Genomic DNA, 22,024 nt, shown 5'->3' on the forward strand with positions numbered 1-22,024 from the left:
TGTGATGCTGGTGACCTCTATTGTCTTGCACAGAGAAGTGTGTCTGTTTTGTTTTTTTTTTGTTTTTTTTTTTAGCTTATTCCTGTTGAAATAAATGGAGTAGACAGAATAATAGAAACATCTGTCAGTGTAATAATACAGAGCGCGTGTACTGCCTGTGCAGTGTCGCCGATGCGCTGAGCATGCGCAGATCACCGCAGATCTCTAAGTCATGTGAAGCCGAACACAGAGTTAAAGCAGCAGCCGCAGATCTTACAGCTTTACCCGCAGCTCACATGTAGCTGAAGGGGGGGAGACCTGGGTCTGTCTCTGTCTCTCTGTCTGCTCTCTCTCTCTCTCTGTGTTGTGGGCCGGGTCATGAGACTCCAGGGGTGGGTCTCCCTTGGTAACCTTGCAGCTGGATTCCTCTCCTCAGCGTCCCGGAGGCGCGGCAGCTACAAACACGTGTGTCCGCTCAGTCGGTTTGTCGCTAACAACATGGCAGAGGAGGCGAAGAAGCTAGCCGCGTACGCCGCCGTGGACAACCACGTCCAGGTACAGTCAGTGTCGCTGTTAGCTCCTCCATCCAGCCACATGTGTTCACAGGCTGCTAGCTTGTATTTTTCCCACCAGCTCAGTTTAAACACGGCACTTTGTTGTCTTTAACTTCAGGGGGCTCCGGGGGCTGCAAGCTAGCAAAGTTAGCTAAAGTCCGAAAACATGCACGTTAGCATAGCTTGTTAATTATTACCGTTATCTAACCCGGATAGTTTAGGAGGGAATTAGGTCCGTGTTATGCATGCTTGTCCCGGGATAGTGGGCTAACTTTGTTCGGCATTAAGGGCTAAATATACTGACTGTGTATTTACAGCATGTGTTAGCTGCTAGCTGGGGTTAACTTTACTCTTCACGAAGTGTCAGAAAACAAGATAATATTAATATCATCAACATCTGTGCAGTCTGTTGATAACAAATATAGAGAATAACTTGTAAAGTTTTGTGTCCTGCACGTCATGAATACATTACATCATTATTTCCTAAAGTGGACTGTTCTTTATATTGTGGTACTGTGTAAAGTAAATGTCAGCTCATGGCAGGTTTTTACTGTCACTTATTTCAGCACCTGGTGTGAAATGTTGCATGGTTGTATTATGAGTTTGATAATCTTTTCTGTGTCTTGTAGAACAACCAGGTGGTTGGAGTGGGCAGCGGGTCAACCATTGTCTATGCTGTGGACAGATTAGGTGAGTGAAGCCACTGTAAATCTGACTTTTGTAATGTTTGTCGCACACAAAGCATATGGTTGAGGTTCTGTTCCAGAGGTAGTAAGTAAATAACATGTATTTATGCTGCACTTTGCTTTACAAAGCCACATAAAAACTGTAAAGCTAAGATTAAAAATGCAGAAAACACTGCACACAATAAAATAAATGATACATACATAAAAAACAGAGCTGGTACAAACAGCTTTGTGCGTCAGATATAGTGCACATTTCTCTGCTTTTACTACACAAGTGAATTGCTTAATATATCAAGCAGGAGCAGCAGCATTTGGGTTTTTTTGTCACCAATGCAAAATGTAACAGCACTATTGATTCTTCTGTTCTTAAACTGTGTTTGTTTATTTGTTGCAGCGGAGAGAGTTCGTCAGGAGAAGCTCAACATCGTGTGCGTGCCCACCTCCTTCCAGGTTAGTTTGAGTGAGACACTTCAGTGGAGACCAACACGATCCATTATTGTCATGCAACACCAAGTATTTGGTAACTGCGTGCAGCATTGTGGCTTTAAATGCAATGTGTTGCCTCACAACATCTTTTCCGACTTGCTTTTAAAATGAGATTGACACGTTCACAGATGCATTACAAGTGACTTGCGAGAGGAGAGATAGTAAATCCTACATTTCTGACATGAATTAAATGTACTTCTTCTATGCTTAAAAGGAAACACAGTAAAGTGTATCACAGCTTCTCCTTGGCTTCCTGTCTCATTCCTGCGCTTTCCCTCCCACAGGCTCGTCAGCTGATTCTGCAGCACGGCCTCACACTGTCGGATCTGGACAGGCACCCAGAGGTATGACGGGCCTGTTACAAATGAATCTGAAAGCCATGTAAATGAGAAAGGGCCACAATATGTTGGCGCTCAAAACCCTGTCAGCTTGAATTGGAGCGTTGTGGAAAATTATGCCTGTGCAACTGAAAGAGAAACATAAACGGTGGAGCCCTGAGTGTTGAATTCTTTAAGCGTAGAGACTGTTCCCAGAGTCTGTGCTTAGTTTTCTGCTTGTGTGTTAAGTCGTTTCTTTACATTCCCACCACGCAGCTGGACGTGGCGATCGACGGAGCAGACGAAGTGGACGCAGACCTGACGTTGATCAAAGGCGGAGGGTGAGTCCAGTTCTGCGCACACGGCAGAGCGACAGCTGTGTTCCCTCTCACATCTGTCTCACACCTTTTTCCCTCCGTCCCTCAGCGGCTGCCTGACTCAGGAGAAGATTGTAGCCGGCTGTGCTAAACATTTCGTCGTCATTGCCGACTTCAGGTTTGTGTTTGCTACTTTACCTTCAGAAAGTGCGACGATATTTTCGCCAACAAGTAAAAAGTTTTTTTGACATTTGTAAAAGTCATTGTTTTCAGCCTAACTTTCCCATGTGAAGTAAAAACGGTGACTGTATAATTCTGCACCAAGAGAAAATATTTCCAGATGGCATAGCTAAGGTTAAGTTAGTAAAAATGTGATGTGATTTAAGCTGTGTGTGTGTGTGTGTGTGTGTGTGTGTGTGTGTTTGTGTGTGTGTGTGTGCAGATTTAATTCTTACTCTCCTCTGTTTTGTATTCTGTTCTCTCCTCTCAGGAAAGACTCCAAGGCTCTGGGCCAGCAGTGGAAGAAGGGAGTTCCTATTGAAGTGATCCCCATGGCGTACGTTCCTGTCTCTAGGACGATAGCCAAGCGCTTTGGAGGGGAGGCCAAGTTACGGATGGCTGTCAGTAAAGCAGTAAGTGGACGATTGGCTCGGATTCTGTATCCACCACTTCTATTTATTCTGCTGTCGGAGCGGCAGCTCTCTTTTTGTCACAGCAGCAATTTCACAATTACTCACTGCTTTTCTTTGTGCTGCTCCTGGGTGGAGTCGTGTTTTCATACAGGACAGTCAGAGCTCAGTCTCTTCCCTGGGGTCTGTGATGGTGCCGAGGTCCAGGTTGAGAATAATGTGTGGCGATACCTTTTCATAGTGACAGTAAAACTTCACAATCACCTTCTCAGAGAGGATCAGAGCAGCATAAATAAGCATTTTATAGTTTTTCTAATGCAGGCTCTTCTTCATGACACACTGCATTTTTACTTCATGTTTTGACTCCACTCCTCTCTGTGGAGATAATGAAATCACAGGATTCAGCAGAGGGTGAAATAGTGGATAAAGCGTCTTCAAGGTCACAGGTCCGTAGAACAGCCTGTGTCCTCGAGCGAGACACTGAATGAACCTTTACCTGTTGAGTCATCGCCTGTGGAGCTTTTCACTTCTATTAGTGCTAAGGAGCCGGTTTTCTTTACACAAGAGGGTCCTTGTTTTGTCACGTGCACATGCACAAGGACACACACACACGTGCACCATCCGACTGATCTACAGGTGGTGATGAGCTGCCAACATATGCAGCCAGGAAAGGAAGGAAGACTGTAAGCTAGCAGACATCGATGTAAACAATGGGTCACTCCCACTTGCAGTGTTGAGCAGTGAAGTGTGCGTCAGATAGGAGGAAAGTGTGTCTTGTGTCACAGGAACACAGATGCACACAGAACATTTAACCTTACACCAGTCTATCTGTAAGCTTCATATCCAAACAGTATAAACAAGGTCGAATCCTCATGTACCGATCGATCCGACACTGTCAACGTCAGTATTAGATTTATTTTAGTAGGTTCCATACTTTAAAATGTTACCAGACAGAAACTATCAAAATAAAACGTTATGTTTCTCATGTAAGTCAACCTGACATTCCTCTAGGTAACTCCCTTTAATTACTCTCTAAGTTTTTCCTCCTCTCGACTCCGCAAAGTGTTTTTTTTTTTTCCCGCCATCTGACTGTATGTGTGAAAGCGTGAAGTTATCTGAGCTCAGTTGTGCCGTGTACAGTATCTGTGTGAGTGACAGACTGTCCTTATTAGTCAAGTGTGTCCCACTGAGCTCTGATAAACCTCCACATGCCCGCAGTCTTTACAGGCATTCGATCAGTGTGGCGATTACCGGAAATATGTCACACTAGTGACCGCTGTGACCACTCACTAATACCGAAGTGTGGACAGTGGGACAAACCCAATTCAGGGTTTAAAATGCTGTAAAATAAAAGAACAGTTATGTAAATGAGTCGGGGGGATGGAAGGAAATGCATTCACCACATTTGTTAAAGAAACACATGGTGTAAAAAGAAGTTTTGTTTGTTTTCAGGAGAACTCCACAGGGCATCTTTTAAGGAAAGGCTTACCACAGTCAAACGGTACAGCCTGCACTGAAAACAGAGGGCAACACACACCTACACATGTACTGCGTCTGCCTCATTAACAGCCCATAGAGTCCAGCTTTAATGATTCACCTCCTACTCACTTCTTTTTAAATGAACAACATCCAGCAGGAGACACGAGTGCCTGTTTTATTATTGCGGCTGTTTATGTGTTTACAGTTCATTTCGACTGTTGAGCCCGTAAACAGTTTGTGTTGCTAAAGAGCGGGACAGGTCCCAGTTTGTTTGTCCAGGAAGCCTGGATGATTACACACAGGCTGTTATTTAATCTCCACTTGCCTCATAATCGCACATGAGCACTTCATAATCACAAAAGTTAAAGTTGGTAACCCTGAAATGTGTGTTTGCTGGCAGCCCGTCCTGAGTGTGCGATTAGCCTTTACAGGAACTTGTGACTGATGTTGGAAAGAGTCTGGGATCTGAATTGTGTCCGTGTGGCTCTCAGGGTCCCGTGGTCACCGACAACAGTAACTTCATCCTGGACTGGAAGTTTGAACAAGCTCAGAACTGGAAGGAGGCGAACACTGCGATCAAGATGATTCCAGGTGAGGAGCCGACAGACGACAGCTGTTGGTTTGTAAAGTTCAGTGCAGCTGAGTTTGGATGAAGGTGTTTAATCAGCTGCCAACAAATCGCTCTCACACACACACAACATCTCAGAAATGGGAAGTGATCGTGCAAGACATTTGAAAGGTGTTAAACGTGCAATTTGGATTCGAGCTCGACGATTGTTGTCCAACAAAAGCGTCTCTGTGTGTCCTCCTCAGGTGTGGTGGAGACGGGGCTCTTCGTCGGCATGGCTGAGCGGGCTTACTTTGGGATGGAGGATGGAAGCGTGCAGGTTCGGGATCCTCCAGTTAACTGAGGAGTTTGCCACATTCACCGTCGTCACCCTTCCCCTCGAATGACCTCAACTCTCTCCCGCAAGTGCCACCTTTAGTGATTTACGCCCCGGTCTCGGACTGGGTTTGGACAGAGCTGCGCCTCCAGCAGATCTGTCCAAAACTGTAGCAGGGAAGTTTTCACACATCTCAAAACCAGATACACATCCAGGATCACTTGATTTTTTTCATCCTGCAGGTGGTGCTTCCGATTCTGTGAGTTTTTAAAGTGCCTGATGAGTAAAATCAAGTCCGTCTGACATACAGTTTGTTTGTTTTTTCATTCTATATCGTTGCTCGGTTTGGCCGCCTGGTCACACTGGGAATGTTGGCTCTTCCTGTAATTACTGGGTTTGACTGAATGTCTGCAGTGCTATGGTTCTCAACCAGTGTGGTGAATCGCTGCTGTTCTGCAGGATGAAACTAAGGTGTGCCTTGAGATTATATTTTAAGTCCTAATAAAAGAAACAGTGCTATTAAAGCTACATTTGAAAAGCTCATAATCCTACATCAAACTATTATCATCTGCTGCAAATAAAAGTCCACCAGTCAAGTGAAAGCTCACGGCTTTGTAAGCAGTAAAAAAAAGAAAAGAAAAGCTGAAATGCCCTGAAGTCTTTTAGTTTAATTGAACCACAGAAGGAGGAGTAATGACAACAACTTAAAGAAGTTAAACTTTTTTTCAAGAAATTAATTTGTCTAATTAATATGCTACTTTAAATAGCAAGAAGCTCCAAAAATTAATGAGATCATTGACAGTTTAGAGGAACCCTGTGGTGCAGGTTTGAAGCTTCCATTATTTGGTCATTGTGTTTCAATATAATTGACATTGTTTGGCCTGTAATGAATACAACATGTGTTTCACTGGTATGGAAGCAGAGACATGTCAACACAGGGTTTGAGAAAAATAAACTGTCGCTCATCTCATTTAAAGTGATTTTGCTTTTGTTTTTTTGTTTTTTTCTACCATCTCAGCCAATCAGCTGCATTCACCGACATGTTTGTCAATCTGCAAACAACTCGGTTCTGTCGCACGGTTCCTTCACTGTGAGCAGAACCAGCTGGACAATTATAGCTATAGGTTAAATGTGGTGGGTCTGCTGCTCAGCGGGGTTCATAGTCATGATGTAGCAGTTGAAATATAACTCTCCCTGGTGTTTTGAAGTTTAGCGTATAATTGCCACTGTTGCCATGGAGCAGTGATCTGCTTTCTTCTCTGAGTAAAGACAGAGTTTGAGAAATCTTTGTGGTTTCCTCTCAGTTTCAACAGGGGTTCCTGTAGCTACACTTAGTCACGTCAGTAGGATTAAAGTCCACAGCCTCACTGGATGTGTGTACTTTTCTGCATGTACCTCCCTCTGCTGTGTTTGCTCTGTTTTTGTGCCTGTATATCAGTTGCATGACTGTCTCTTATTCCTTACACGAGGGGTCCGGTCACAGGAAGTCCTTTGTCATAACCTAAAATCCTAAATGAATGTTTTAAAGTAATGACGATTGGCAGTTATGCTTTAAAAGTTTCACATTTGATGAACTGTGCAACTAAAACGACCCTAAGTACATTTTATGTGCCTTGGCAGAACGTTGTCCTTATTTCAGATGTAGTAAAATTCACTGGATGTGTTGCTGGTCATGTTGTTGGAAACTGTAAAATTTCACTAATAGCTGCAATATTTAGTTTTTCGGAAAGCGGTTCAATATATAATTGTGTCAGAAATGCCGAAGTTGAGGACAAAAGATGAGTCTCTGAATTTGTCTTCGGCTCTTACAAAGAAACAGGATATTTCGTGTCTGGTTCGGTCGTTCTCTCTCACCTTATCTTTACTGAATTTTATGTCTAGTTCTGGATCTTTTATAATAAATCTTTATAAAACTGTACAGTGCAGCTTTGAAGATGCAGACAGTTTCAGCAGCACGGTGCTCGGTTTAATTATCTTAAAATACTTGGGAGTTTATTTACAGAACAGAACAGAACAACACCCGTCCTCTCAAAAAGTAATGAGAAGTGCTGCGTTCCTCTTCTGAAAAAAGTCCAGTTGTGTCTCTTTACTTTCACTGTTCAGAGAAACCATCATTTGTTCGGGGTTAGTGATAGTTTGTCATTTTGTTTTTCCCCGGGTGACTAATATCTTTCTAATTGAAATGCAGCTCTTCACTCAGCTTTTTGGCGCACCATGCCTTACACTGGTTTTATTTTTGTACCTTTTTATGTTTTTGTATGTACAGCTCTGAGAGACTCGGGAGAACATCGAGGCTGGGAGATTTAATACAAGCGAGCAAATGCAGTTGGCTGGCACATTTTTTTTTCTAAAAGCCATGGTTATTTGAGACGAGCAATCTGACTCTATTCTGGTCTGATGTTACCCTCATAAACCAAATGGAAGTGACTGAATTTTGGAATGTGTAACCCCCCGAGGGGCCTGTAGACAAAGTAAAAGTTAACTGAACTGAGAACATGTGGCCCAGTTTTGGTAAAATACAGTGTGTGCACCATGTTGGATATTTTTGCACCAGCGTTTCTTTTCTTTTCTTTCTTTACCAATTGACTGTGATAATGAATTTTGCTGTGATGGTACTATTTTCTTTGTGAATCAATACAGGACCAAAATTATATCTGTATGACTCCTTGTTTTATTTCTGATGATTCATTCTTGTCTCTTCTTAATAATATGATGTGGTGAAGAACAGACTAGATATAAGAGCAGAAACAGTTAATTCATCAGAAAATAAACTAGCAACAGTTTTTATAAGAATTGTTTGTTGTTTTTAAGGCAAGAAATGCCAAATCATTCACTGGTTCTGGCTTCACAGTTATTTGCTGGTTTGCCTAGTCTATTATAGTAAACTAAATATATATATATATATTGTTTGTCAGACAAAACAAGCAACTTGAGCTCTGTAAAATTGTGATATTTCTCTATTTTCTGTTCATTTATAGACCAATCCATTAAAAATCCATTAATCAACAAATGCCCAGGAGATTAATTAATAATTATTCTGATGACCCAAGCCTGTATTGTTTCGTAAGTACGGGATAGTCTTAAGTTTTCATGTCAAAGACGATGGGAAATTAATTTTCAAACCAAAGATGACAGCTTAATAAACACCTTGAATGTGCCGTTCTCCTTTCTGGCCACTTGGGGGCGCTAGAAATGCAAAGTGCTTACTGCGGTTCACGATGACCTCATATACCTCCCAAAATCATTATAGAATCTATTACACATGCGTTGACCAACTATGTATCGCCACAAATGCTTTATGTGATACGTTTAAAGTAACTGTCATCCAAGTGCACATTAATTAAAACACAATTAAGGAACTTGATGTTTTACATAAATTAACTTTAAAAAAAAATAAATTAAAAAAATAATAATTCATGGTTTTAGAGTAACTAACGGACATTATGTCATCACCCTTTACGACTGTTTATCGCAAAGTGAAAAAAACCATAACTCGTGATCAGGAACAGGAACTGTCCTATCATCTACACTACAGCCACGTTGATGCTTTCATGTCGGCTGTCTTGACAACTACTCATGAATGACAGGTGAAATATCGAATCTGGCGCTTACATTCAGTTATCGGAGGGTACAACTCGACCAATCGCTTTGCAGCTCATCGGCGTTGTCTCTCCTATTGGACGGACGGACGGCACATACCACCAATCACATGTTCGGTACTGGATTCGCCATCGGGGACTTTTTTTTTTGCGTCACCTCTTGCTCCAGTTGTGTGGCAGCTGCCAGTGCGCCTGCGTCGTTTTGACAGACAGCGGATCGGCCAATGGAGTGCACTGTTTGGGGGGCTGGCACGTTCTACGCCCGCCCCTTTGAGTGACAGATGTCTGAACCAATCGTCGTCTGCTTAGTATGGTGTATGTGTGATTGACAGCCGACGGCCCAATGAGAAACGGTTACATGAATTTTTAACGAACGTAGAGATTTTACTGTCCAATCCTCGTGTAGAAACAAGGTGGGGCTTAGCGTTACCAAGGCAAGTCTGAGTCAAGTATAAAGGGAATAACATGGTGTCCCAGTGGCTGTTTATGTTTACTTAAAGAACAGATTTGAAAGGGCGTTTTGCAAGACACAACGGAGTTTTCTTTATAGTTACACGGTTTTTTTTTTTTGCACTTTAAGTTTTTTATGTTAAGATTTACAAGGCCAGTGGCATGTAAATCTCATATTTCACTAATGTGCCAGTCTTACAAATGGAAAGGGGGCTTCACTTTGGAAACGTGAGCATTTCCCTGGTGCTCCTGCTGTTGGTGAAAGCGCTCATCGGATTCGGGACTTCGCAAGCTCAGGGCTCCGCCATCGGGAGGGAGCCGCAGTCCGTCACCCGGAGTGCAGGTTCGACCTCGGAGGAAGATGGTGCAGGAGTCATGAAGAGGGGCTTGGAGAACCTAGGTACCCCGGTCATTGGAGCAGACGTTACCGTGGAGGACGACGAGAACGGGTCGGCCGGCGAGGCCGATGAATCTTATGGAGAAAGTAACGGAAACGTCCGACGGACAAGGTAAACTGTTTTTGAAAACTTGTCAAGTGTAATGGACCGCTGTCGGCTAACTGCCGGACACCCATTATCGGACACGTTCAGTTTGACACGTGTTTTCAGCACCTGCAAAGTGTGTATGACCTACAAAATGACAAATTAACTAAATGAAAGATTGTAAAAACCCCCATTCAGTGGAATTTAACGATCTAAAATGTCGCATTCACCGGCTCTTTAACTAGCCAACGTACGGTCTTGTGATTTGGACGGATGCTGAATATTCTTCCGCCTCTGCACCGCACTCAAAACTTGTTGTGGACGTGGTTTGCTGGTGCTCCAGCGGTTTAAAAACCTTTGTCTAGTGTGTATTCCTCCAGCTCTTCTCCCCCAAAAGTCTGGACAAATTATCGTAGAAGAAACGTTAACCGGTACTAGTAGCTGTCAGGGCACAAAACGGGTAAAACACGGTGCTGACGAGCGAATTTTACACCGTGTCCGATAATGGGCGCAGAGTTCTGACCAAAGTTTGGATGGAAATTGCGTGAAAACCAGACACCAAGGTAAATCACGTTACCTCAAGCCAGCTCCGTATTAGTTATTATTCGTGGTTATTTTTGCATAGAAGCCATCGTATGTTGATACAAGTGAAAGTCTTTTAGAAAGTAGACCACACATTTTTTTTTTTTTTGCTGTTTGGGCATGTCTGTGCAAAATGCTGTTTTTTTCGCTTCATCGACCGGAAAGTTTGTGAGACGCACAATAGGCGTCAACTGTTGTTTTCAAAGTTTCCACAGTGAAACTGAGAGGTGACAGGATGTTGCTGAAAGTTATAGCTATAACATATGAGCTGGAAATACAAGTCACGTTATAGTCCTGGTCTGTCACTCAGACATATGCGCTCTGCGGTCATGGGTTCACCTGAGTCCACCAGTATATTGTGATTATATACGTTTCTGTGGTGTGTGATTGGCTTTGTTTTCTGGGGCTTGTTGTCACCCCCCTTTCGCAAACTCTGATTTAGTTGTCATTCTGCACTGTGGAGTTGCTCCTCTCCATTTTCCATTTGTTATCATACAAAAAAATCAGAGTATGAATGGAGCATTCCTTATCACCTGACAACAGAGACACCATCCTCTCATCGTCCTCAGCTTTATCTCCTCCTGTCAGCAGACAGGCTACTCATCAGCTGAGACAAGTGAAGTTAGAATAAAGTAGGAGCCTGTTTATGTAATTAACCACAGTTTATTGGGAATTTATCAGAAGAAGCAAGTGAAAATGTTGGTGGTCGTTTATAGTTGGCTCGGCTGAACAAGGATTAAGATTTCACACTTCAGCTCAAACGTTTTCCTTCCCATGTTGTGATGCTGCCTGAGTGCTTGGATCTGTTGTTGTTATTATTACAAAATAGAAGTTTTAAGTAGGGTTGTTTTGCTTGAGATAAACCTTTTTTGGTCCGTTGAGGGGAATGTCTTAAGTGTGTGCTCTGCATTGGCAAGCAGAGTTTACATTTTACGACATATTATCATGCAAAGGCATTTCACCCTGCTGAGAAAATCCCCGGGATCCTGCTTGTCACAAGTTTACTGCTTTACACAGATCGCAGGTTCACCAAACCCTGTTAGACATACTGCTGCTGCCCAAAGTGAGAAGCAGTTCTTGGCGCAGTGGGTAGGGCATTGATTTTGTCTTCCTTGGTAAACAGTAGGTTTGACGCCCACCTTTAGATGTTTGGCGCAGTGTGTTCTTCATGATGTTCCTTCTCTCTGCCATGATGTTGTTATCGTTTTTTTTTTTTTTTAGTTTAGACTGTGACAAAGCCTCTCGAATCATTCTTATTTCAATGCCTTTCCTTGTTGAGGTATATCCGGTCTCTTACTTAATTATTCTCTGTGTAGTCTTAGAAACATGCTGTGTGCTTTTCAAGAGGGAGATGGATCAAAGTAAGTCATGAAATTGAAAACATTGTTGGAGTCAAACCTTTTTGAAGGTTTTTGGTGCTGTTTCTTTATTGTATTACTAAAACTTGCTGCTACCGTACCTACATGGTGATAAGGATGCAACATGTTTCCCATTTGCCCATCAACCTTTTTAATCTTGAGGTTCACTTTAAAGCTTTCTGACAACCCCCTAAGCATCATATTATTTATTTGTGTTTCAATACAAACCCAGCTTTGTCACCACAGGGAGCTACAGAGCACACTGTGCAGTCAGCCTCAGAAAGCTCAAGTTGAGAGGAATAGGTGTGATTAGTTGTTACATATTTTGTTTTGGGAAAAGTTGTGTAAGACGAGGAAGAAGTGTTTTTACATGGTGGTCAAAGGATAAAATCTTTGTGTACATCACTGCACAGACAGACAAGAGGTGGCGTACAGTTTACACCTACTGCACCACCAAGGTCACAAACTTACTGGGATAAAAGTGGTGGTGAAATAACTCAGGTGCAAGTACAACACATGGCGAAGGACTTAAAGGCTCCTGTCTGTCATCTGCATTACAGTATCAAGAAGAAATCGAAGGCAATTAGCAGAGCGGTTTGCTGTGATCGGAGCGGGCTATTCCCCTGCCAGGCACCTCAGCTGCTGCAGGAAAACTCCTGAGCGTTCATCCTGCTGCTGGTCACACCCTGCCACTGCTCGCTTTCTGTGCCTGCATCGAGTCCTATACAGTATATCTACCGGTGTCTGTCACTGTCTGCCGCGCTTTCCCTTCCTCTCTCACTTTGTCACAGTCTGTATCTCCCACTTTCTCTTCTCATTCTCTCATCACTGCCTGTCTGGCGCCACTAATTGGCTCTGAGTCATCTCATATCACTCACTTTTTGGGTAATGCATTTAGAATACATTATGGTATCAAAAGTTTTAGTGAGTCCTTTCTCTTTTTCATTTTGGTTGAATACATTTAAAATATACTATAAATATTGAGCTCACAAAGCCTCATGTCAAGCAGACGATTGCAACTTGTCTAGTTGTGTTATTATCTAAATAATAATAATAATAATAACGACACTTTTATTTCTGTCACTTTTCATAATGCTGCCACACAGGGTAGGAATTTATACACCAGTTGACAAAATAAAGAATTAACTAAGTAGCTTGTGAGGCAGACAAAATAATGAGCAGGTGAATTATTCATTGAAAAGCCTGTGTGTAAAACAACAACAAAGATGTATAAAAGATGATGCAGATTTTGCTGAAATGAGAAAATAATGAACTTGAGGAACGTTTTCTTTTCTTCTCGTGTCAAAACCCTGTAAGACCAACGATCACACCCAGTTTATCTCTGTCTGTCTTTGTTGAAGTCTGAGTCTTTGTTGTAATTAATGTCTTTGCCTCTTGCTCTTGTATTAATTCTCTCTCTCATCCTACACTTTCTCCCTCCCTCATGCTCCCCCTTACCTTCACACGTACACATCGCTTTCTAATGTTGCCCCTCGAGTATATTCTCTACTCCACGCTCTGTTTCCATCCATCTGTCAGGAGAGTTGTTGTTGAACTTTACAAATGTCTCGAGAAACGATACCAAAAAAAAAAAAAAAGCTGGGCCAATTTAAACAAAAAAGACTTAAAATAACAGAAAACACATTTACAACAAAAGGAAAAATGTCTGTCAAGAGTCAATTCATTTTGAGCAAGTTGTTGTTGTGTATCACTTCAGCAGTGTGACTTTCAGCAGCCATAATGATAATAGAGATTTTAAACATCGTGTAAACAAGTAATGACTGTGAACTTGGACTTGAAATAGGACAAATGGAGAGGAAAGTCAGCGGTGACTGTGTGTGAAACAAAAAAAAGTTTTTGGGAAATGGTTGTCACCACATCCAGCATTAATGAGGTCGGCCTTTTGTAAACATATCACCACGTTCTTTTGTAACCTTACAGCGCTGCAGTTTTCCAAGTTAAACAGACCAGGTTGTGATAAGTGCCACCCTGTGACAACAGGAACGTTAACACACCCTTGAAAACAACTATACTTGTATATAAAGAAAAATGACCTTGTTTGTGACAGTTATTTCACTTTAGAATGATTTATTTATTTCACAATTTAATTAGAGGATAAATCCCTTGAGATGCACCATGATGTTTTCAACTGGGTCCTCAGGCACAAAACATTGAGGTTAACACACATTTAAATAAAATGAATAGGTACATAACTAAAAAATAATGATAATAAGTGACACAAAACAGTCAACAGAGTAATATCAAGAAGGACATGCATATAAGGGCTCTCCCACGACCATGTACCCAGATAAGTACAATAAAAACACAAGGATCCTGCTAACTTCAGTACAACTTGTGGACAGTGTTTTAACTGTCACAGCCTGAATCTGGTTTTTAAGTGAATGGACTTCAACTAAAGCCTTTTATTTTCTTCCAAATGAGATTTTGGAGTGGAGCACTTCAAACACAAATTCTTGAAAACATTTCATGCGGACAGTTTGAAAACCAGTCGATGCTCAGACGTCAACATTTTTTTGGTTTCTGTCAGTTGCAGTTGTTTTTTTTTTTGTTTTTTTTCTTATCCCTGTTCCCTCCTCCACCTCTGTATCCTGTAATCTATAAATATTCTAGATCCTGGCTTTGATCCATCCTTCAGTTTGTGACGTGAGCCGCTGATGGCTGTCACCTCACCTTTAATGCTGCCATCTATACGTTACAAACTCCGCTCTAGAGACGTGGTGTTTACATCTATGCGCGCGTGAGTGTGTGTGTGTGTGTGTGTGTGTAGTGTGTGTATGTGTGTGTGTGTGTGTGAATCATGCATGTGACGGCACTGCCAGGTTTGATGTCTCCGCCAGCGAGTCCTCCATCGAGGCCTCTAGCACCTTCGGGAGCACTTGGAGGTGAGAGGAGAGAGGACAGCAGCTTTGTTTGAACCTGCTACCCCCCCCACCCCACCCCCCCCCCCTCAGGGCCCTGTAGGGGCAACAGCTCTTCTGGGCCGCCGTGCTCGCCGGCTGGCTCCCACCAGCCTACTGCTTAGCAACAGCCAATCGGCCAAGCTGGGTGACTTGTCGGCCAATTGCGTTGGAGAGATGGGCTAGTGCTCACAATTTGAGTTGGCCGCATGGGTCTGGCTATAGTTAGGTAAAGGAGGAGGAGGAGACTTTTTCTTTTTCCTTTTTTTGGGAGGGGAAAGATCATTTCCTTGTTGTTTTTTTTTTTCCTCCTTACTTTGTTTCAGTAGTCTGCTCTCTGTAACCAGGGAGATGTTGTGGGTTTTATTAATAGAAACTGTCCCCAAAATAACAGGTCAAGATGAAGTTGATTGAACTGCCTCTGCGAAGTTTTAATTGAGCAATTAAAACCTAGTTCTTTAAACTCAGTCTGTATACAGTGATATTTTGCATTAGAGAGGTCTGAATGTATAACTCCACTTTCCAAGCTCAGTGTCTCTTCAAACAAGCTTATATAATCTGTTTTAACCTATTTCATCCTCTTTGTCTTTTCCTTATGTAACCATGTTTTTATCCACATCTGGTGCTTTTTTTGGGGCTTTTTAAACTCTTCTTTTTTCGTTGCTCTGTGTAATAATATATCGGTTATTATTTAGTCTAAAGACGTTCGATGTGATGACCTTTTTAGAGACTTTCTCTGCACTTGAGAAACACTGTCTGGGTTGTAGAAGAGGTTATGATTCATTTGGCAAATGTTTGCAGGTTGTTTCATAACCATGTGCAGTGACAGAAATAGTAACAAGTTCTCCATAAATGCGGTTGTTAAACAGTATTGGTTTTGAGTCTGATTATCAGTAGGTGTGAATTTATTAGGTCGGTGGCTATTTTAGTAAGTCGGCAGGACCCATCCTGCAGCACTGCAGTATGGGTGGGGCAGAGGCAAAAAGGTGGGATACTTGGAGAGAGGGAAAAAAGGAGGGAGGGGAGGTTGAAAACAAGGAGTTAGCTGGTAGTTAGTAGGACCATGCTGTCTTGTTTTCACTCTGGATGGCTCCTCACTGCTTAGCAACAACGAATCAGATCCTTGGATCCGAGCTGCAGTCCAGCCAATCCGCCGTCAGGAGCGTGGCGCCATAGAGTTTGGATTTTACCACATGTGAGCTGATATGGGTTGGAGAGGAGAGCACACTTATGCAGGAAGAGAGAGAGAGAGAGAGAGAGAGAGAGGGTGATGGCAACACTTTTAAATGATGTGTTTTTATGCCTTTTTCTTTTTTTAAAAAGCCACACCTTTTGCTCTCTGCTGCGGAGGTCTACTGCAGTGACCCTGATGGATGTGTGGTCGACGTTAAAGCAGACCGCACGTCGCAGATCTGTCACTCAGGTCCGCATCAGTCAGCCTTTAACTGCTGTGACAAAGACATTAAAAAATCACTTGTTTAATTAAAAGGTTCAGAGGAGAGTTACATAAACCTTCAAGTCACATTAAGCTGTTTAAGTGCTGGAGTTTAAAGGCTTACTGATACAATACTGCTATGTCAGTCACCAGCGTGACCCTACAGGTGAATCTTTTTCTCTTTAACTTAGACATTTAATCTGGTCTAATTGTAAGTGTTCATTTATATTAGGCATTGTCAGGCACATGGCGGCATATTCATGTTTGCAAAAGAACAAGACTCAGTTCTGGCTGCATGCTGTGTTGTGCTAACTACCCACAAGTCCTTAAGCCTTAAAATATCCTGCATTGAAGTACGGGATAGCCACGACTGAAAGACTTCAGAGGCTCAGAAAGATTTAAAAAGTTGTTAGTATTAGCCTTCAAGTGTTGAAGTGTTTGTTCTCACTGTAACCGCTTACGATTTCTGGAATTGTTTTCTTCTCACACGTTTGTGATACAGCTGGACTTTGTGTCATTATCTCTCAAAATGTGCAGAGTTTAAGGGAATGCACTTGACTGTTTTTTTCCTCCCCCCTCCTGCTGGTGCAGCTGGTGGTACTGGGTGCGGCTGGCTCAGAGCTGCATCCATAACTTTCTCCCCACGTGCTCCCCATGCTCTCATATTTTTGTTCTGCCTCTCTGTGGCTGCGCGGCAGGCTGAGTGGCAGCTGCGCGGCAGCAGAACTCCGCACTCCAGCGTGCATCCAGGCTGCTCGCTGTTGCATGGTTACAGGCAGTTCTGCCCCGCCATTGGCTCGGAGTCTGCAGAGCTGCCCGCCCATTGGCTGAACGAGGAGAAAAACAGTGCTTTCATTGGCTTCTAGAAAGTGGCAGGCCGTTGCGATTGGTCCGGCTCGGCGGCTCCCGCTCCTTGGAGACTCGGCCTGTGTAAACATCCTGGTTGTTTCTTTCAATGGAGTGTGTTTACCAGCAGCTCGGTTTTGCCAGTGTGTGCAGACTGAGGCTGGGAGTCTCTGAGGAGCAGAGAGTCTGGTGAGAGCGAGGCTAATTGGCTCCCTGCTCCGCCATACGCTTTGTGATTGAAGAAGCATTCGGCACTATTATGACACTTTGACAGCATTACAGGCGAGGACGCTAACAACCCTCAGTCTGTTGGCAGCCTCACTACTCTCCCTCTTTCTTTCTCTTCACTCTTTCTTCCAACGTCTTCTTCAGTTTGTCCGCCGCCCGCATCTGTCACAGTCGGCAGCAGCAGCCCCACAGGCTACATGTTATCCCTTTGGTGACGAGCAGAGCAGCGGCGTCTCGGGGCTCAGACGTGGAAAATAAATTGCCTCGAGTTCTAAATGATACAGTAGGGCTGTTTGTTTTGTTTGAGTTGTTTTTATTGTTCGGTTTAGTACTATTTTTGTAGTTACTCCCCCTTCCCCTCCTCAGCTGCTCATTTACTCCATTACCATCTTGATACCTATGTTGTACAGTCAAGTGCCCCCCCCCCCCTACGACCAGAACCACCGCTACCCCCACTCCTCTCTACTCCTCCTTATCCTTTATCTGGAGTACAAAGAGTCCACAAAAGCCTTTGATCTCCCTCTCCGAATGAAATTCCTCTATCTCTCACTAACCCTCTTTCCATCTCTGAAGTTGAACTTGATGCTCTCAGTGACTTCTTCCTCACTTCTACATTCACAGCATGACTTAGAGGGGGCGGGGCCGGACGAGTGAAGGCCGCCAAAGCTTCCACCCTCTCAGAGAGCCGCCTGCTTAGCAACAACCAATCAGCCTAATATTTTTGGCAGGGTCTGGCAGCCAATCGAGGCGATGAGAGCGGGCTTTAGCGCTCTGTTTTTATTGGTGGCTGAGAGGAAAAACAATGTTTTTCTTAGTGCTCCACACTTCAGTGCTAGTGGCGAGGCTGATAATGCTAAGAGCAGATTTGGGGAGATAATCTTGGCTTTGATGGGGCTGAAAGACACATGGCTCATTACTGTTAAGTGATCTTATTTGCATTTTTATGCAAACTTCCAGCTCCACTTGAGCTGAAACAGCTAACTGGTCCAGAGCAGCAAGTATAACTTGTGGTGGAAATAAAGTGAATAAATGATAAACTTTCATTCTTCATGCTAATTTACTTTCACAAACTCCCTGTGGAAGTGTCAGTCGCTGTGGTGAAGCTTGAGAAAAACCTTCCTAAAATTGATTTGCACCGTCTGAAGCAATCTATTTCTTAGTTTTTCTAAGGCTTGAACATCCTTGAACAAGCTCCTTCCCCTTCATGACTGAACAGTGTTCGATAGGTGAAATCAATAAGGGATTACAGCAATCAGTAGCAATTCACCTACTCAGTCTAAATGATGGATGGTGCGGGTGATGTTACTATTAAATACACTCAGCTTAGTTGACAGCTGTCACAGTGGACATAAATAAAGATGATTGATGATGCTGTGGCCACCTTTTCTTTATTTCCTCATTTTTCTTTTCAGTCTGAGCTGAGAAAGTGAACAAGTGTAACACTTTCTCTTTCCCTCAACAACTGCTGTCTAGTTGCCCTCAAGGGAGGCAGTTAAAACCCCCATATGCCCTGGTGGCCAACAGAGGGAAGCTGCCTGGGTCCCAGCTGTGTGGATGCGAGGCAGTGGGTGCTCAGAGACGGCATGTGTGCTCAGCAGACCCTCGCTGGTTAAATAAAGCTAAAAGCCCCGTTGACAGCATCTCCTCTAGACAGATACAAATCAATAGTCAGGAGGTGGCCCCTGCCAGAGCTCAGGACATGATTGACAAGCAATGCGGCAGAAGCCCTAAAAGGGAGGCAAAGGGTGGGGCCGGGTGTCTCGATTCATTCAAGTCAGTTACACCGTTTTTTAGCCGGGAGTTACGAGACCAAAAGAGGGAGGAAATGCTAACACAACTTGCTGTGTGGGCACATAAAGGGGAATAAAACTCATTTGGGGAATTTGTGCTTTGGTTCTGATGTAGAACAAACCTAATGTATAAGGGAGAGCTACAAAAATAAAAATCCATCACTACAACAATTCCTAAATCTTTTCTCTGGGGTAAAGCGCAGTGGTGCTGGGAGAAATCCATAGCACATACATCATCTGAGGGAAAACACTGTCACCCCCTGCATATTATTTTCTCCCCTGTCTTATTTTTAGCTGCTCACTCTGTCTCATTCAACAATGCATCTGAATGAAATATGTGGAAAACGCGTCCACTTTATTTTGTTTTAACAGAATTCGGTATTAAAATATTTTCTTTTTCTGTGCCAGTTTTTGTGGAATCACAGTAAGTTTTGCCCGTGAAGGCAAAACAACTTTGATTATAGCCAGCAGACCTAAGACAGGGCTTCATCCCTGTTCTCAAAGATCTCCGAAATTGAAATTATACAAATCTCTGAAGGGGTTTGGTGGTTTTCTTTCTCTAAGCTGTCATCCTGGCCAGTCAAGCCAATGTTTGTGAACACAAATTTTCTGCCAGTGTTGGTGAGTGCAGGAGAAAGCCGAGACTAATCAGAAATGACACCGAATGAATCCACCGACTCTGAATAAAAGACAGTCTTTGTTGACACATAAAACATTTATTTGAGGTTTTACATGTAAATTAGCCTAATTTTATGGCAGTATTAACAGTTTTAAGCCTGAGAAAAGTAACCATGTCAAATCCCCCTGTGTACTCTTAACAGTCTCACAGCATCTGTTTCAGGGCATTATCAGTGTGCTCTTCCCATACCTGAGGCGCAGCAGCCTCTTGTGTCTTTGCTGAAAAAAGTAGATAGCAATGGAGTTCACACTTATAAAATGAGGACATAAGAAAATTCATTTACAATACTTATTGAAATGAAACCCCCGTCTGCAACCTCGTCTGTCTTGTTTCTTTATTCTGATTTTGATCTGAAATTCAGTCCCAGGTGTTTTAAGTCTGCTTGTTCTGTGGGATTACAAGACTCTGATAGAAGTAAGATTCAAAAAGAAGTTGAAAGTTGATGTATCATGAGCGATAAAGATCAATCCAGTTCATCCATCTGTTTTTTTTTTTTTGTTTTTTTTTTACAAAGTTCACTCACTCTCACAACTCTTTCAGCAGAGTTTACACTCCTTGTAGCTTCCCTCTCTTCATCCTACATTTCAGCAGTTCTCTGAATTCCTGTTCATACAGTACTGTATTTTTTTCATGTAAATAAGACACATATGTGGGGTGTCTGGTCAGGTCTTAATAATCATTAAGTCTGGTCCCATCTTTAATCAACATGCCACCATAACGAGCTGACAGGGTGGGGTTTGTCATGGCACAGGTGTGCTGTTGGCTGCAGCTGAAGGTCACCCTGAGCGCTAAACAAAGGCAGACAACATCTGCACCGCCACAGTTCGTTCTTTGCCCTTTATTATCTTGTCTGTGATGGCATTAGACTGAAGCTCCCACTGGGAAGATTAAAGTTAAAGGACAACACCAACGTTACTGGACAAAAAAAAAACAGCTTGCTGAGACGCATTGTCGCCTTTAAAGTTTTCTCGTCAATATCGGTGGCCAAGACTGAAAAGAGTGTAACCCTGCCGGTATGGAAAGCTGCAATAACTGTCTACAGATCCCTCATTTGCACAGTGTGTTGATATCTTTGTGTTCTACCCGCAGGTCTCTTGTAATCATCAGCACCCTGGATGGGCGGATCTCTGCTCTGGATCCTCACAACCAGGGCAGGAAGCAGTGGGATCTAGATGTCGGCTCAGGGTGCCTGGTGTCCTCAAGCCTCAGCAAACCCGAGGTAGACCAACACCTGTGCTTCCTTTGCAAATGACTAAGAAAAATAAGGAAAACCTACCTCATGTTGAACAGGCACACATCTGGAAGACTGTTAATGCAGCTGAAATTTAGATTTATTGTCCTTTCTGTCAACCCTAAGAAGTAAAGACAGTAGACTGTGTATGGAAATATAAATGATCCAGATCAGTAAACCAGTGCTATAATCAAACCTCTCAGTATTATTCTCTTGACATGTAGAAGAACAGCCCCATCTGATAAACACAAGGGTCAACCACAGCCAATTAAACAAGTTAAACAGACATTACCCAGCTGATTAATCTCTACCAGTGGATGAAAAAGTCAATTTCCACAGTCTTGACATATCTTTCTCTCTGTAGACACTAAGACCAATAATTGAACTCGGTGCACTTTGATCATTCAACCAAGGTTTGCTGTTGTTTACATTCATTTCATGTACACACGTACACATACCAGACATACAGTACACCCCCACATAAATCTGAGAGTAGCTCTATCGCCTGGAGGATTAGCCTCTTTGTTGACTGTAGTGGTTTACACATACAAGCGCAGCAAGACCCCCGTCTGTACATGTATACAGAGGCTTAAACCGCCCACACCGACATGCTGAAAGTGAAGTGTAGCCCAGAGCTAGACCAGAGCGCTGCTCTCCGAAATACATACCAGAGACGTGCTCATGGTTCACTTTGATGTGGACTCGCTCTGGATGAGAGTTTTGCCTCAGGGAAAAAGCCTCTGAAAACTAACAAGGGTCTGGGTGGCTGCTGAGATCAGTTTAATGTTAGATTGTTGGTGCTGGTAAGTGTAATGAATTCTTTGGCTCTGCCGTATAACTACATTCCTGCTTTATTAGTGTAATATAACAATGAAAAACCAGCAATCTAGACCAGTTCATAAAGTTTTATATCTTTTGACAAGTGGGGGGGGGTTCTCCAGAAAAGGGCCTGGCTCATGGTTGTGGTGTGTTTTATGTTTCCCACAGAAATAGATTGATTGACTGGAATCAGTTGGTGGTGGGCAGCACAGATAAAAAGCCAACCCACACTGTTTAATTGACAGCTCAAAAGCAATAAGCACCAGACTCAAAAGA

At 42.9% G+C, this 22,024-nt stretch overlaps 2 protein-coding genes across 2 annotated transcripts in view; both read left to right on the forward strand.

Annotated features, from left to right (window-relative positions):
- Positions 1-269: 269 nt before the first annotated feature.
- rpia (ribose 5-phosphate isomerase A (ribose 5-phosphate epimerase)) lies at positions 270-7,984 on the forward strand. The gene is made up of 9 exons (XM_023396373.2): positions 270-534; positions 1,163-1,223; positions 1,614-1,669; positions 1,990-2,049; positions 2,299-2,363; positions 2,449-2,517; positions 2,830-2,971; positions 4,939-5,038; positions 5,261-7,984. Exons 1-9 carry the CDS (start codon positions 358-360, stop codon positions 5,356-5,358), a joined length of 828 nt encoding a protein of 275 aa, XP_023252141.1. The 5' UTR covers positions 270-357; the 3' UTR covers positions 5,359-7,984.
- Positions 7,985-9,375: 1,391 nt separating this feature from the next.
- eif2ak3 (eukaryotic translation initiation factor 2-alpha kinase 3) overlaps positions 9,376-22,024 on the forward strand; it is a 32,327-nt gene continuing 19,678 nt past the window's right edge. Inside the window, exons 1-2 of the mRNA XM_023396359.2 lie at positions 9,376-9,889; positions 20,788-20,917. Of these exons, the coding sequence (XP_023252127.1) occupies positions 9,582-9,889; positions 20,788-20,917 (438 nt within the window). The 5' untranslated portion in view covers positions 9,376-9,581. The remainder of the gene's footprint in view (positions 9,890-20,787; positions 20,918-22,024) is intronic.

The sequence above is a fragment of the Seriola lalandi genome, unplaced genomic scaffold, assembly GCF_002814215.2.
Source record: "Seriola lalandi dorsalis isolate HSWRI2012SDOR001 ecotype SW California unplaced genomic scaffold, Sedor1 jcf7180002054976, whole genome shotgun sequence".
Lineage (NCBI taxonomy): Eukaryota > Metazoa > Chordata > Actinopteri > Carangiformes > Carangidae > Seriola > Seriola lalandi.